At 37.0% G+C, this 18,499-nt stretch overlaps 1 protein-coding gene across 1 annotated transcript in view; it reads left to right on the top strand.

Annotated features, from left to right (window-relative positions):
* Positions 1-11,033: 11,033 nt before the first annotated feature.
* Positions 11,034-18,499, top strand: part of LOC140245560 (uncharacterized) — a 38,374-nt gene continuing 30,908 nt past the window's right edge. The window contains exon 1 of the mRNA XM_072325126.1: positions 11,034-12,572. Within this exon, the coding sequence (XP_072181227.1) occupies positions 11,136-12,572 (1,437 nt within the window). The 5' untranslated portion in view covers positions 11,034-11,135. The remainder of the gene's footprint in view (positions 12,573-18,499) is intronic.

Genomic DNA, 18,499 nt, shown 5'->3' with positions numbered 1-18,499 from the left:
GTGGCTTAACTATTCAATTTGCATTAATTTCACCAGGGAGAAACACTTCCTCCATCATTCGAGGATGGAAAGGTGGCGACATCCGGCTGCCATGTCACTTTCAGGGAGAGCCTGAAACTGTAATCTGGGTCAAGGAGAGGACTTCACATCAGCAGCCGAGGACGACCAAGGCTGGATTCCTCCATGGAAACGTTGAGAGCGTTGACGAAAGGTTCAACTTGGACAAGAACTTAAGTCTCGCAATCACGGACTTGGAGATAGCAGATGAGGGTCTTTACCTGTGTCAGGTGGTGTTGACGAATTCGCAGGATTTTGAGCTCTCCAATCTTTTGACAGTTACATGTAAGTAATATTTTGCCATACATATTTTTGTCATGAAACGGTCGGAGAACATATCGTTTACTTTACAAAATTACTAAAGCTTTACTGAAATGCTCTTTCAAAGGCGTGCGCAAGGACATTTTGTTTAAGTTCTCAAAATCATTTGCTTCTAATGCTTGAGAATGTACTTTCTAAAGTATTATGACTTAATTAAGCATTGAAAGTAAAAATATCTAAACAAAGGAGCTGGTACAACTGTTAAGATATTTCCACAGCAGCTGTAAGAGTGAATTATAATTTATTATTCACAATCATGTTAACTTGAAGTGATAAATCAAGATAATAATTTCAATCTGCTCTCAAGGAGTATTAATAATAGGAAAGATTGTGATACAGACAAAGGAAGACTCTGTAGAGGAAATATTCGTGGGCCAATTTATTACTCTCGGAGTCTAGACGTACATGCAGGTCATTCGATATGGGTTTCCTTTGCTCTGAAGATACGTTAGAATGATATTGTTCAGTATTCTGAAGCTTCATTATTTCAAAACATAAATATTTCCTTTAGCCTAGAGGTTCGTTAATTCAAAAAGAAGAGGGGTTTGTTAATAGTCGTCACACAAGATCAATGCTTGCGATTTCTAGTCCAAATCCATCATTCTATATCGCTCATATCTCTCTGGTAGAAGTGAGCAGATATAAAGTTTGAGGTTTAGTTTTTTATTCTTGTGCTGACAAGTTGGAGGATATATATTTTTGTATCTGCGTATACTTAATTCACGCATATTGCAGTTCGGCTTGTTTTCTTCTCTTTATTTCATTGCATGGTTTGACCCCGAAGGAAAAACAAACAAAGAAACAAACAAACTTTTCTTGATGTACGTATTTGCATGATCTTTTATGACCCTCTATACTTCCGCAAAATACGTTTCGAATTTCTAAAAATAAAAAAAGTAAAAAGCAACAGCAGCAAACAAGCAAACAAATCTCGGCCAACGGACTATATCGCCCCCATTTAACGTTAAAGGGGATGGCTATAGTAACTGATTAGTGGGAATCAATGGGAATGTTTGGGGATGATTGTTCCAATCCTTATGGGATTCATTTAAGAGTACATTATATATTGCTTCAGAATGGTCTCATATTCAAGTAAATGTGTAGTTCAGTGTTTACAGGTTAGCATGCCTGTACAGTGACGGGGTAGAGGTGTGACGAGAGGAATGGGGTGGACGATAAATGCAATAAACCCGAACAGTAGACGCTTGATGAAGAAGTTAGATGGATCGTGATATCCAACATTTAAAACGACAAAATTTTTGAATGTCATTGACAACACAGCGCGCAGCAGACCTACACAAGACGCAGATACCACCTCCTCTAGATGTCTTTCTGGGATGATTGATAATATTGAAATTTGGAAGGGATAATTTCAATCCAGCATGAGTAAGCTCATCCCTCTGGTCATCTGAAAGCCATGACTTGGTGATGACTAGCACGTCAATATCATTATCTATGATCAGAGTTGACAATGCATCGATTTTATTCGTCAAGGATCTTGCGTTAGTTCCATAAACCAAATTGAGACCCACTGGAAGTATCACAAAGGGATTGTGATCTTGGAATCCTTCGCCTAACGCTTCCCCTGTGAGTGTACGTCACTGCTGCGCAATCCCAAGATCACATACCCTTCTCCAAACAGTCGCAGGAAGCAGATGACTTGGCTGTCCATTTAACTGATGGAGGGCATGTACATCTATGTAATAAGATTCGGTTGAAAACTATACCGGAATATTCATGAGGATGTTGCGTTACAGCAACTTCAGTACATGGACCTTGGTTTGTTTGAATATTACCAGATGATATAATGGCTAACTGAAAACATGCACATGTGTTGCTATAGTATGCAATAGTTTTACCACAGTGCCTGACAAGCCTGTGAACAGGAGAAAGTAGACTGTGATTACAGTTACAAGCATCAGTTGGCAGAATGGGATACATGGTTCACGTTCAAGAGAGATACAATCAGAGGGGTATACAAAAGAGATGGCAGAGACGCCAGATCCAAATCCCCTCCATTGCAGGGGCCGATACAGGAATTTCGTATAGAGGGGGCGCGTTTACAAAATTAAAGGGGGGCGCAGGCACCCCTCCCCCATTTTTTCTTTTTTATTTCTTTTGTTTAAAAAGATAAAGGGGGGGGGGGCGTGCGCCGGTGTCTGTCCTCCCTGGATCCGCCCCTGCATTGCTTTGAAGGTGGTACTATTGACATACGCATGAGTGTGAAGGGTGTGGCAACAAAAGGTGCTATTGAAAGTAGAAAGCAAGTACACATAAAAGATGTACGAAGCAAGTGTACAACACTGAACACTAAAAATGGCAATACAGAGTAGGCTACAGTACGAAGATACAAAATTCAACTGCTAAAATATACAGCTAATTTACCAAGGTAAATGACTGGAAATGGTCTGGCAAGATCCTTCACACAAATAGAATACAACATAAACAACAAAACTGCAAAAATGAAACAAAAACCTGGTAAAAGAAACAAAAAAGTCAGAGCCCTAAATGAGTGGGCACAACTAAAAAAACAAAAACAAAACAAAACAAAAGTAACAAAGAGGGAAGGAGAGTACAGAAGACGAAGAAAAAAGGGGGCAACATGATATTGAAAGGAATGGTTTAGTACTGTCGGCTCTTGAGCGCTTGAACGTTGTCTTGGACAAATGCGGATCGGGATGTGTGATAACATTCCAAATTCCCGCGAATGATGTTGATTTGTTAGAAAGTAAACAGGGGATCTAGGTTTCCGTCTAGGCATTGAAAAGGAGCCTTTTTGTGCCCTAAACTGGGGCATCAAATACACAAGTACCAATTTATTAAGTAAACAAGACGGATCTCACGCTGTATATTCATCGACCATAATATGATAATAGTCATTATTGTTTAAGGGATCGTATAGTTTTGGTCCTTTTTTATCTTGGATGAGTAGACCTCCCAAACATCTCCTGTGGAGTTTTAACTGGAGGTTGAGACCTAATTTCAGGTTTGTAACATTTTTTGGTGAGATAATGACCAAAAAAAATCTTATGAAATATGAAAGGGCATGTCATTCCATGAGGAATTCAATGTTCATATGATGAAAATTGGTTTTCAAATGGCTGAGATATTATATGATCGCTTTGTTTTACTTTGTTTTTACTTCCACTTAGAAATGGTATGTTCTGTACCATGTCATAAGTGTTTTCTGTGTACCTCGCAAAAAATCAAAAGCCCAATTCTCATCTTCACCAATACTGTACCATTCCTTTAAACTATTCCCAAGTTTTCATCAAATAATTGAAAGAGCGTCCTTGTCAGTAAATGTTGTCATCATCAAACTCGAATAACCTTTCAAATTTTCAGAGTAAGACATCATAATGATAATAATTATTATGTTAGTAATGATAATGATAGTAAGAATATTACTACTAGTAATAGTTATAATAATTGTTATTATTATTATTGTCATTATTATCATCATCATCATCATCGAATTGGCTCAAATGCCAGGACTATGAAGGTGCTTATCGATAATTATATAATTCAGAGAAAAAATATATGTAAATTTTTGGGAGTAGTGAAAGATGAGAATCTGCAATGGAACACTCATGTTAATTACCTTCATGAGAAAGTCGCCAAATATCTTCTGAAGAGATTACGCAATATGACTGATTTCCGTGTTTCATTGTTATTCTATAAATCTTTAGTACAGTCACATTTTGTTTCATATGCTTAAATATGCTTAAATAAGCAGAATATAGACGATATAATGTTAGAGTTTAAAATGAATCTTCCGATTGCTCAAAAAGACGGCGTCATGGAACGCTGATCATCAAAGGCACAAATCCATCCGTGGAATTCTTTTGTGCATCTATAGAAAATTGGCAGCTGTTTGAATAATTACAGCCAGTTGAAACTCCATCTCTCAAACTTCCTTGTTCATACTAAATTACAAGGACAACAGTATTATTTTGCAGTACGTGTGTATAATATGGAACTTCCAGCATCAATTCGATTCTTTTAACGAAACCCGAATGCTTATTCACTTTCTGTGACATAATATGTAAGCATCTTGTATTCAATGGTAGTAGATAAGCCCTGTTAGTGAATGTGAAAAGATAAATCAACCCCTTTTCAAATTAATCTGTAAAGAAAAAAAAAAACAGCCCAAGATTTGCATTGCTTTATTCATCATTTACAACAGATTTTGGTAGCCAATGAAAAATCAGCATCACAGTGACGTCATATGAGTTTCAAATTATGTTCAATCAATTCTACGCCCCAAATTACCTTCAGACACCAAATTTGGTTAAAAAGAAATCATGGAATATAATTTTTTGCGCAACCTGAGCTCATTCTGGCCCACTGTGCGGCGGTCGTATCATTGGTGCGTTGATATGAGTGATCTATCCGCAGGGCCGGCGCAGCCGTGGGGGCCGTGGGGGCTCGGGCCCCCACACTTTTTGTGCACCATACAAAGGAATACATAAGGTGTCATCACTTTGTTAGCTCATGAAACCCGGAAGTGGGCCCCACACTTTTGAAAACACTGCGCCGTTCCTTCTACGTGTACGGGGTTGCGACTGTCTCCACACCTATTTACAGGGTACAGTAAATCATGACGTCATCTTGATCAAAAATTGGGCACAGCTATTTTCATGGCTTTTAACCAATCAGGTGAGACGAATCTTATACATGTATGAGGTATATAATTTCTGCTAGGGCGAGGCGCGCCGTGCAGCTGAGGGTTTATGACGTAACAAAGGCTTTTATATTGGGAACTCGGGCGGCTTTCAGCACACAAAAATACAGTACGTATGGGTGGAAATCACTGATATCTTTATGGAAGAACATGATCAGCGGTAGAAATGAGCTGCATGCTTAGCTCTGCGCTCTCAGAGTGCTTCTCTAGTTAGTTAGATTGTCGGTGTGCAAAATAACTCAAAAAGTGGTTAACGGATTTGTATGAAACTTGCAGGAAAGGTTGAGAATGATACAAGTAACAGATGATTAAATTTTGGTAGTGATCCGAGAATTTCGGGGGAATTTATGAAGGATTCTTATTATTTTGGCAGGTAGGGTCAATGAACTTGGGAGTTCAGTGCGTGGGCGTCTTTGGTTTCTGCTGGGCGAGGCGCGCCGCTCAGCTGAGGGTTTATGACGTAATAAAGGCTTCTATATTAGGATATTGGACGATTGTTCAGCACGCATACGCGTGGGTGGGAATCACTGCTCTCTACGGAAGAGCAAGATCATCATTGGAAAGTACGTAGCGGCTTGGCAGAGGTCTGCGCTCTCAGAGTGCTTTTCTATTTATTGTAAGCGTAGGTTCGCATATAGAGGCACTAATCTGTGGAACAAGATTAAAAGATCGGTAACTCCATCCATATCACTGGAGGCTTTCAAGCGATATGTAAATACACTGACTAAAGATGTTTCATTGCTTCATAACTATGTTTGATTTATTAATCTGTATTTTATGACTGCTCCATTGTTAAAGGGACTGTACAGTTCTGGTTGAAACCAAATGTCACGTTTCTAACATTTTTTGGTGAGATAATGAAAAACCTCTTGTAAAATATGAAAGAGCATCTAATTCTAAGAGGAATTCAATGTTTATTTGATGAAAATTGGATTTGAAATAGCTGAGATATCCAAAAAGAGCGATTCTAAGAAAGTGTGGGACCCACACTTTATTACTATTGCTTTGTTTTACTTTGTTTTTGGATGTTTCAGTTATTCCAAACCCGATTTTCATCAATTAAACTTTGAATTCCTCTTAAACTGGTATGCTCTGTACTATATAATAAGTGCTTTCTTGGTATCTTGCAAAAAGTTAAATTCCCAATTCTCACCTCCACCAATACTGTACTATCCCTTTAAACTGAAATTTGCTTTTATCTTTTTTATTTCGTTTAATTTTATTTGCAGTAAATCAGTATTTCGTTTTTTGAAAGTTTGTTTTCAGTTGCGTATTCTCTGCGTGACTTTTACTTAAATTGTTGCTTGATGTACTTTTAAATGCATATTTCTTTGACGATTTGCAGTATATTATTTATTCTTATTTATCTTAGGGGTTGTAATGGAATCTTCTGTTTCTTTCATTTATTTCAAGGTACAACTGCGAAAAATTAATTGTTGTAATTGTTACATGTTTTTAACTTTTGAATCTAAGCTTATTTCATGTGTTTAGTATCGTTCTGTATGTTTTGTTGCGTAGAGGTTTTTTTTTTTTGGTTTTTTTACTCAAGATGTACAAAATCAATAATGTATGTATTTTCGCTTTTTACCATTATATATGTATGTATGTATGTGGACCCCTATTAAAACCAGCTCTGCTAATCAAGGTGTTCCATCCCATGAAGTGGCAATAAATTCACTCATTCAATCAATCAATCAATCAATCAATCATCATTGTTATCATTAACATTGTTATTGAGCTCTTGGTGTAGCGCATACAATAATAAGTACACCATATCAGAGATACAATGCATCCAAAACCACCCAAAACATATTATAAACATCATTTTAATCTACCTGCGACGGTACACTTCATGACCATAGCCCCTTTCAGAAGGTACTGGCAACTAGTGCTTAAGACGTGTTTCGCTATTGTAACAAAAAATAATTAAGTTACGTAACTGTCAACGTAAGAGCACCATAAGAGACACTTAAAGGTATAAGTTTGTAATGTGAATGGGTCATATTTATATACATTTTTTTCAAGTTTTAATCTGCTTTCTGTCATCTTACATAACTGTATAATTGTACTTTTTTCTCGATGTTTCTGTCATTGTTGTACCCGTGCTCCCCATCTTAATCTTTAACTCGATTTTAACTGGAACCTACGCTCAACAAGCTCGCTTTTAAGTAGGTTCCTTCATATTTCTTTAGCATTTATTTACAGATTCAAAACTTCATAGATCGACCACTATATGATTTATATATTTGCAATATTTTATGTATGTCTCCAGCTTGATATCATGTACTTCATTTAATTTTGTTATATTTTATGTATTTTTTCATCGAGAAATATGAAAATAAATCGAAATCGAAATCGAAATCTTCTAAACTAGATATTGTGCTGTCTTTCCAGGACAAAATAAATGATAGACAAAATCCTTATTCAATATTTTGCAACTAATTTTCTCTTTCCCCTAGCGATGGCATCAGAACACACAATCGAGGAATGCGTTGATAAGACTCAGTCCCGACAGAGTGGGTGTACATACCAAATTACCACACCTGGCACTGCCACTTTCAACCTGACGTGTGTCGTGAGTGGATTCAAGCCTAACATTTCTATGCTATGGACTGAAAAATCTGGAAAGAGACTAAATTCCGTGGTTTCGAGACAGAAAATGTTATCTGACAGCACATACGAGAGGAGTGAAACGATAACCGTTTCAACTGAACAAGGAAAGGAGCAAACCTTCATGTGTATAGCTACTGGTGACTCGCTGAATGGAAAGTCAACCAAGGAAATCACTCTTCTACCTGTATCAGGTTGTGCACAAAGTTACCTTTTTTCTGAGCAATGACAAATTAGCAGTTGATAGCTTTTGTTGGCAATACTAAAAGATTAATGGAAAAGAGGTAGAAATACTGTAATATTGATTTTGATTTGTAACCAGATTCTACCTGAGTTAATAACTTCATGTGTGAACATTTTTCCTTGAAAAAAAAAAAGATAATAGTCTTGCAGCTATTCAATGATATTGTGATAATGCTTATTGTGTGAAATTGGCGTAACCAAGTACGTGTAGTGAAATACTTCTTTGCACTACTCATTAACTTATACATAATAACATGTTGCACTAACATGTCATGTTAATTGTTATGTCCATGTTTGATATTTTAATGAGAGGATTTCATGCTTTCGTTGTGTCAATATCAACATTCAGGAAGGCGTGATAATGTTGGTTTCATCACTGGAATACTCATTGGTGTATCCGTCGCTGTATCCATCCTTTTTCTCCTCGTTGGAAAGTTTCTGCAGAAGTATCACCCGCACTTCCTACCAAGAAAAGGTGGCGAGCGATATTTTGTTGTTTCATTAATCATTCATTCATTTACATGTGTTTGTGTGTTTTGTTTTCAAGTCCTCCATAGAGCTATATATATATATATATATATATATATACGCATATATATAACAGAAATTATCAATAGTATACTTTGCGTAAATTTATGTGTTATTACTGACTAAGAATCATTGTACGATTAACACCGATAAAAATGATCACAAAATGCTTGTGTGTGTGCTTATACATTTAAATATATTACGTGAACTGACATCACAAAACCAACAAAAATTCGCGCTACCCGATTTCAAAGGACTTAAAATAGTGAGAGGGGACAACCTAGTCAAAATTTACTCATCTGAACTTTCTGAGAGAGCAATTATTGTTCCTGTACCTTACTGTAAAATGAATTGATACAACAAATGAGAAAAATGTGATGTTTATTGGTTTTCCAGAACATTTTTTTTTTTAGATTTCTGTAACTTTTGTCTCAGAGACTCTTCTTAATTTCGTAAACACCCTTTACATGCAGTTTACTTGCAACTTCAATCATTTTTGGAAACTTTTAGGGACTTTGAGACTGCTTTGAAAGTTGCTATTATTCATATGGATGGAGTTTGTTCGTGTAGTGTGCAAAAATCCAGCTCTATCTCATATAATGCATTAAATGTAGTCATTAGGGTGTTTGACATCATGTTTGTTTTTTCCTAATCATTACACGAGTGTGCATATCCCGTCCCTCATTTGAATTATAGGTTAAGAAAGCCAATTCATATCAAATCAGATATTTTTCTAAAGCTTTGAAATGGTTCTTTGGCAAACTACCCTTAACGAAAGTCCTTTTCGGGCGATTTTTTTTTATATTCAGTGTCACAATATATGTATCACATACATTATATCACCATTGATGCCACTGTTTTAGATTTACGTTGATGTTCCATTTCACAGGATGCGGCTGGATTCCCTGCTGGCGGAGACCAAAACGAATTGATGAAGAAGAAGCATTAATGCTGGGTATGGGGAAGTTTGAATTCAGTACAACATTTTTTTTTTTGCATCTGTATTTCTTATTTAGCAATATACATATTTTTACGTGTCACATTGTAATTTATAATAAATTGTGATTTAAGTACAGTTTGGAGCTTCCACAGACATCATTCTCATGAACAATTCATTGTTTCTTTTTCTGTGTTTGCTGAAGAGAATTGGCAAGCATTCGCCTAGAGTCGAGAACGCATATTATTAAAATTCAAATATTGACATGTTCCAAAGAGCACCAATTTGCATACAGGCATTAATGAATTATATCTGACTCCCGCCATTGAAATTCGGTGACAAACTGGAGAATCCATAAAGAAAGTGATTGAACTTTAAGAGAGTTGCGACGTACAGCTTTATATAGAAAATAGGGTTACTTAGGCGTGATGTGGAATCATAATGAATAAAAACGTGTTCTATTTCACAGTAAATGCAGCATCTTTTCGAATACAGAAATTGCGCATATCTTGAATTTAGGGTTTGTTTTGAAAGGTAATATTAAAACGATTAATGATATTGCTAACACGAACAATAATCCGTGCACAAAAGCAATCACTCCTAAGGTACTAAGTGTTACAAAAAGAAAATTTCCAAATTTGATCCTTAACCGTTCGAAAACTGTATACTGTATCAGATAGCTAGATATCTAAATAGTGCACTATTTAGTTCGAAGTGATTCGAATATGAAAGCGTGAATCAATTTCATGGAATCCATGATTAATTCCAATGTTCTGTTCCAGATTTTGGTCAAATCTTAACCCTCTGAACAAAACTTGAAATTTGCACAGGAACTAATGATGTGAATGTGAGTTTGCGCTTACAATGACCCTGAACAATAGACATGGATAAAAACTTGTTAGAGTTCTGCTCCAAGGCACATGAACGCTTTATCATGAATGCATCAATCATGATGGATTGCCCAGGGAACTGCTAGTCTGAATTCATGGCAAAGGGGAAAATGAATGCACATGAAAAAAGTGAACGCACACATGTTTCCATGTGCTTGCATACAGCACATTTCAGAATGAATTAAGACTAGCTGTGATGGTGAAATTCCTTATAAAGGAATAATATAGAGCATTCAAATCCTGGTCATTGTTCATGATCATTGTCTGGGTGTCAACTAAACACACTGACTCTCATACACACCAATAACTCCTGTGCAAAATTAAAGTATTATACAGAAAGTTGAAAAAGAGCAGAATCTGAAACCTTACTGAAAAATTAATGTTCAATTTAATGAAACTGAATTATGCTTTCATTTTCAAATTACCTCCAACAAAATTGTACGTTATTCAGCTATTGCTTATATCAATGCCAGTGTTTTCTGGTATGTAGTTTTTAAGTAGTCATTAAGGATCGAAGTTGGGATTTTTTTATAACACCTAATACATAAGCTGAATTGTAATGTGTTTAAAGAAATGGAGAGTAGTAAAATGAAAGAGGAATGGAAATGTTAGATTGCTCAGAATGATCACATAACTTACCTGACGTCGTCGGTTTATGTCTTTAGTATATAATACAATAAGTATGCAGAGTATGCGTAATTATAATTATTTTTCAATAGACAAGTCATTTTTGTCTTGGAATTGCTTTCAATCAGCACCTCTCTCACCATCGCTTACGGAGGAACAAGTAGAGCTAATCAAAGAAGAACTGAAGGCGTATTACCGGAAGTCACGACGCAAGGTCACGGTGGATCCACTAAACTTTATGGAACGTGTTAACTTGGATGAAATTTACACAAACTTGAGTCTAATAGACCAGAGTGACCCACTCAAAATTACACCTATAACGTACGAAGACCTTTTTACCAATGATGGAAGCTTAAATCTTTCAAGGCGCCTTCTGTTCCAGGGCGAGGGTGGCGTAGGTAAAACAACGCTTTGCTCTAAAATCGCCTGGGACTGGTGCCAAGGAAGGATTCTCAAGGATCTCGACATGGTCCTTGTAATCCCTCTTCGAGATGTTACCGACGGAAAAAGTATTGGTGGAATAGTGCAAAAATATTTCTCAGATATGAATCCAGCAACACAAGACCAAATAGACAGATATATCTTAAAAAATTTGAATAGAATTGTAATTGTGTTTGATGGATTCGACGAGTTTAGCGGGAAACTCGAAGAAAGGAGCAGCAGTGAAGTCATTCGAATCTTAGGATTAGAGCAATATCAGTCATGCAAGGTAATTGTGACCACAAGGCCATGGAGAAAACATGAATTCACTGTTGTCAAAAGCCTTGCCGAAGCATACACATTCATCAAGGTCGACGGATTTAACGAGGACAATTTAAGAATGTATATCAAGAAATACTTTCGGACAAGAGAGAAGGACGCCCTTGCAGAAAGTTTAATCACGTTCATGGAAGAAAATGACGTAATCCAGTCAAACATGGCCCCGTTTCCCATCTACTGTGCAATGCTTTGCCTAATGTGGGAAGAATTCAGTGAAGAGAGACGAATGGAAATGACAAAAATGCAAACTTTCTCTGAGATTTTTGGGGAAATGATCTCTTTCCTGGAAGAACACTACGCGTCAAAAGCATGTCAAAATTTCGAGAATCAGAACGCTGTTTGGCATTTGAAGGAAGCGGGTAGGGCGATTCAAGACATAAGTGAGATAGCATTGAATGGTGTGTTACAAAACAATATGACGTTTCCTGAAGATCGCTTCAGAGAGTGTCGTGATGCTATGGAAACATGTTGCAGAGTTGGGGTTTTGACAATAGAAAGAGATGTCATCAAAAGGAGGCGTCGGCGCAATGTCAATATTCAATCCTTCGTTTCATCAACCGTTTCGTTTCCCCACAAACTGTTCCAAGAATATATTGGAAGAGTTTACATTGAAAATGTGTACACCGATAATCGCGCAGAGTACAACCAACTGAAAAACAAACTCCTTGCCCAATTTGAGCAATTCCGCTACCTGTTGTACTTCATCTCAACCTTACGTGATGAGATTCGTCTTGATATTATTAGCGGATTGACAAGATGTGCCCACCAGTATTTCTGCGTTGATGTTGCGTTTGAATGTCACACTGAGGAGGCAGCTAAAGCAGTGGGAGAACGATGGGATGAATACAAACTGTCTCCTGATATGTCCGAACACACAAAGTCAGGAGTTGTCTTCATGGTGCGCTGTAACCAAGTGGTGAGTTGGTCATTGGCTTTCAAATCGAAAAAAAAAATGTTCAAAGAGAATGTAGAAGTCATAACTATGTGTGTGTGTTTGTGTGTCTGTGTGTGCGTGTCATGGAGTTTGAAATCCTAAACCTTTTTGCTGAAATCATTCATTGTTCTGAAAACTGAGACGGATCGTTAGTAATGAAATTAAAATTTTGGATAGAAGTTTAACATCAAGTCAGAAAAGACTGTAATATGATTTAAAAAGATAAGCGAATTTTCTCCCTTTTAGGCAGTCGCAAAACGTAATGATCCTTGAGGTTACTCGAAAATGTCATATTGTTATTTTTATTTCATTTTATTGAAACATATTTATTTATCAAGGTCCTGTGATAATACCTTAAATTACAAAGATGAGATGGTCACAACAAAAGTATACATTACAGAAAATATAACTACTTATATATACACTTAAAATTCGGAACAGTCCGGGCATTTTGTAAAGTGTCTGGTAATGAATTCCATACATGTGCTCCTGAGAAACGAAAACACTTCTTGAAACATGCAAGATTTGGAATTACCACATTGAGTGACTCGGCTGAACGAGTGTCATGAGAATGCCTGTCACAGACCATTTCTATTTCATTAATAATACGAGTGGGAGCTATACCCACATTTGTATACTCATGCTGCCAAGAAATAATCTCTCCAATGCTCGAATGATCGCCATTTAAGTTCTTTGATAAGATCAGCACCATGATAATCCTGACTGCTTTTCACCACTCTTGCTGCTCTCTTTTGCAGACGTAGAAAATTATCCAATGATTTAGAAGTACACTGGCCCCAGACATAAGAAGCATAATGTATGCAAGGTTGTTTCAGTGTGAGATACAGAGGGTTCAACACATTTTGATTGACAAACTTACACATCTTATGTAATAAATAAATTTTACAAACTAGCTGCTCCGTTAAAGGGACTGTACAGTACTGGCTGAGGTGGGGGATTCATGTTTTGAACATTCTTAAGTGAGATAAAGAGAAATCTCATATGAATTATGAAAAAGCGTGTAATTTTTAGAAGGATTCGACGTTTATTTGATGACGATCGGCTTTGAAGTGGCTGAGATATCCCAAAAAGTGATAATAACAAAAGGCGACATGCCACACTTTTATTAGGATCTCTTTGTTTCACCTTATTTTTGGATATCTCAGTTATTTCAAAACCGATTTTCATCAAATAAACTTTCGATACCACTTATAATTGCATGCTCTTTGACATCTCATAGAGTGCTTTCTGAATATCTTGCAAAATGTTATAGGCTAAATTTTCGCCTCGACCAGAGCTGTACATACCCTTTAACTGTCGTACATGATTATTCCATGATAGCTTATCATCAATTCCAATACCTAAATGCCTTATACTGTGAACTTGCTCTATACGTTCGGCATTGATAAAAATATTCTGATCATATTTTTTTGGAGATACTGAAAACCATTGCTTTAGTTTTATCAACATTGATCTTTAACTTATTCCTATAGTATATACCAAAGATATAAATCATTCAAATCTGACTGCAGACGTGAGGATGCTTCATCGACATGCCTACTAGTGGTATGAATACCCTCATCATTCGCCTATATATTACATTGTGCAAATCTAGAACACTGAGTTTCATCATCATGAATAACAAAAAAAGAATGGGCCCTAGAATACTACCACGAGGCACACCCACTCTAATGTCACGGAACTTTGATAAAGATCCATGTGCTCGGACAGCTTGACTTGTAAATAAGTGGAAAACCATTTATAGTCTCAAAGTTCTGAACTCCGTACCATTTAAGCTTGGTCAGCAAAATATTCATATCAATACTATCGAAACATAGATAATCAAGAAAACAAGTTACTACACATTCATTGTTATTAAACGCTTCATACCATTGCAGTCATCTACAACACGATGCAAACACGTTTGGATTGAACGTTCGGGAAGAAAAGCGAATTGATTGATATTGATCAGATCATTACGTTGAAGATATTTCAAAAACTGTTTTTGGACCTCTTTCTCCAAAAGTTTAGATATGTGGCAAACTACGGAGATTAGCCGGTAATTGGTAGGGTCATTTTAAGAACCCTTGCCTTTGTAAACAGGTGTAGTTCTTGCTTTCTTCCAATCTGCAAGTACTTGACCAGTTGTTAGGCTTTCATTAAACAAACTGCAAAGAGACATAAAAAATCACTGGTGCAGCAATCTGCTAAAGCTTTGCATCCATTTCTAACACATCCATACTGAATATCTGTTGGTAAATTCGATAATAATGTAAAGATTCTGTTTGAATCGATATCATCGAACTTAAAAGAAAACAGAAAACTGTTTCGTTTATCAGCATCAAGTTCACCAGGTATAATAGACTTATGCTTACTATCACCTTGAATTCTATTCAATTCCTTATACAATACTTCACTATTTTTACAATATTTTTTCTTACTTAATTAAATTTCTTTAGTTAACTAATTTCTAACTCCCCGATACTCTGACAAAACTTCCGGAGATTTGACAGAAACAGACTTCTTTTTCAAAAAAAAAAAAAACCCAATCTTTTCTATAAATCAACTAAATAATATTTGGTGTCATCCATGGATTATGTCTACGTTTTAATCTACATTGTTTAATCGGAGCATGTTTATCGTACTACAATTTGTATCTACTCAATGACTGAATTTCTTTTTTTTCTAATTGCTTCTTTGAGACGCTCAGCGCTTAGAAACATTGTAATAAGCGCGTTATAAATGATATTCATTTACAGTGTACTATTATTATAATTATCACATAATGTCCAGGAATGCAGATTTCCATCTGTTCCATTTCATTTCCATGGTATTGTCCATATTAATCATTTTCAAAATGATATATATTGCACTTTTCTAAATCATCGAAAATCACGAAAATGTATCAAATTATGTCCAAAATCTTTCTTATGAAATACCACACATGTATAAATCAGATAATCACTAAAGGAAACCTTTGCCACTCCACAAAAATCATGACATTCGGGGATAGAGGTTAATATTTAATCTAGACATTTACAACTGGTGGCAACCGTACTTTACTTACTCACAAGTTGGGTCAGCATAAATAAATTCTCAATATCATTCAATTCAATTCAATTCAATTCAATCATAGTTTATTTCCAATCATCGAAAATCAAAAATCTTCGAAAATCAAAAAACATAGTACATCATAAGTTGGATTACTGATATCACTATTTACATCATTACTTTTATAATCATATTTAATATCCCCTCGAATTATGAGTTATTTTTCTTCCGTTATGATTTTTTCTAATGTATCAATATGATATCTTTAAACTATCAGCATTTGGGGGTCTATAAAGTGTAGTCCGTGGTAACTCAATCCAAATAGTCTCGAGAGAATCATTATAGAGCTCATCACGTTTCATAAAAGTGAGTGAAGTATGAACAAATATACATACACCTCCTCCCCGCCGATTATTTGTCTGTACACCGTATAATCGGGAATTTGAATTAGATTATCTTGTATTCTGCAAAGCAGCCATGTTTCAGATATACATAAGATATTGAGCTTAATATTCGATAACATAAATCGGACTTCATCTAGTTTGTCAAAGAAACTTCGGACACAATAAGTGACCAAGTTTTAACCCGGCCTTGAAAGATTAGCACAGCATTGACTATGCTCGTCAGTAAAACCATCATTATCATCTGTGAGATTAATTGTTTTCAGTTCTAAATACTGAGTGGGAATGCAGACAGAGTCAGCGTTATCTTCAACATGTTCAGTTGCTCTCTCTTCTTGGCCAAGGACCTAGAATAAGCCAGTTCGTATTAGCTCATGTGCACGTTGGTACAAATGACCTTTCTATTTTCTTAGTTGGTTAGGCACTTCACTCACATTCAAAGCAACATAATGCATACTGGTAGGTTTGCCCGGCGTAACAATTTATGGAATGCGTGTTAAACAAAAATGATCTTGCACAGCGAGGCCAGGTGACCAGAATGGTCCGTCAAACAACCCTCGGGTGAAGCATCCATTTCTTTGGTTTGTATTGAATGCATTAAACCATGTTTATATTCGTATATGACAAATACCAGGTTTGCAGTCAGGTGGATGTAATGGCAAGTATGATGTACAAGGATTGCATGAATAATCATTATAATTATGACAGATGCTTATCCCCGTGAATTTAAGAATCATCGTGCGCTTTGGTATCAGTGACCTTTTTCTGCACATGCGCAAAGTGGAACTACGAACTGGCTTATTGGCAGAACTTCTCCTTATGGCCGTAGTTTGCACATTTCCAACATTGCAGCTGATAGGTGTGTCTGCGTGACAAGGCACGATGTTTTGGTTCACCGCACGTTTCGCACCCTATGAGGTAGTATGGGCTCCCGTGACTTAATGGCGGACCAAAGTTTGGCATCAGTGGAGGCCTACCGCGTATTGGGGGTGGGCCTTGCAAAACAAAAGACATAGCTTGGCATGTATGGATCGATGTCGATGTTGTGCATTGAAGGCCAAGTGTGGTGGAATTCGTGATGTCGCCATTCTCGTTTGCTGCTTGAGAGGTCTGCCGAATTGGTGTTGATCATTGGCACCTCTTTGTAGAGCAAGTGGGTGTGTCTGATGGCTGGAAAGATTCGGTGGTTGGTATTTAAGTGATGGAGCTTGTTGTAGCTGGTTGAGATAGTAGTTGTTGTTGTGGTGTAATTGTGGATGTTGACACTGGTTGAGGATGCTGAGGCCGAGTTGTAGTTGGCGGGTGCAGTAAAGATGTTTGGCGCGTGTTCGATCTGCCTTTGGATGATTGGTGGAGATGCGATGTTGTAGTAGATGCATCACTACGTGGGGTGTCAAGTATAGCTTCCCCGGCATGTTGGACTTTCTTCAAGTCCATTGAAAGCTGGTCTACCCGTTGATTGATGCACTTGCAGTTCATAGAAATCCGTTCATTCGCATCACACTGTAGATCAAAAAGCTGGCATTGATTCCGCGGAGCGCTAGCGTATGTCCTTACTTTGATTGACTGCATTCTCCTCGGGATCATTCTCAATAGAGTCATTGTGTAGGGTCGATGTATCAGGGTCGTCATTGGTGTCACGTGAGACCCTCGAGATTACAAAATGGAGGCAAATTTCAATGTTCCGGGTGGGATACACTTGCGTTAGCTCCCCAAGATAGAAGTCAGTTCCGTTCAGCCCTTCAGGCACAGTTTTGTCGGCAGTTTTTATGAGAACAAGGGCATACAAGATACTGTCATTTGTAATACCTTTCGGCAATTTATACTTGGAGGCTTTTGTTCCTGGGTTACCTTTATATATATATTTTGGTTCTTACACCAGCTGCCATGGATGGGACTGATGAACTAGTTGACAGATATAAGTTCCAGGTACACACCAGAGATGACACCACAAAGTTGTATATAATGTCCTCCAATTGTCTCCGAAAAGTAGATATTTATAGTCAAGACACAAATCATTGACACTGGTTATTAACATCCGAACTTGACAAGAAAATCTGAGATTTACAGACCGTGATTCTGAGGGACATTTTCTCAGCCCGCAAGCACCTCTCTCTCCCAGAAACATTGTATGTTCGATTAAAACCATTGTTTAACTTGTCTCCTTGGAGGAAATATGACTTGGGCAAGCTATAGCTCTGTTCTTGCAGAATTAGCGAGTTTCTCGAAGAGAGAAATCAAACTGTTTCACGGTATTGTGGAAACCAGACCAGTATTTTTTGCCATTTCCCATCGTGTCTTGAGGCGGGACGCCATAATGCGTGTCCTGTATCGTACCTGTATTTAGGTCTCATAGAACAGTCTTGATGGAGTCAAACCCAAGACTCTCAGTTCTGGCTCTTATGGAAGAGACAAGACATTCATTCTCCCTTCTAGAATATTTTCCAGCACTACGTC

This window comes from Diadema setosum, chromosome 22 (assembly GCF_964275005.1).
Source record: "Diadema setosum chromosome 22, eeDiaSeto1, whole genome shotgun sequence".
NCBI lineage: Eukaryota > Metazoa > Echinodermata > Echinoidea > Diadematoida > Diadematidae > Diadema > Diadema setosum.
The sequence above is the reverse complement of the archived record's forward strand: the minus strand, read 5'-3'. Positions and strand labels throughout refer to the sequence as shown.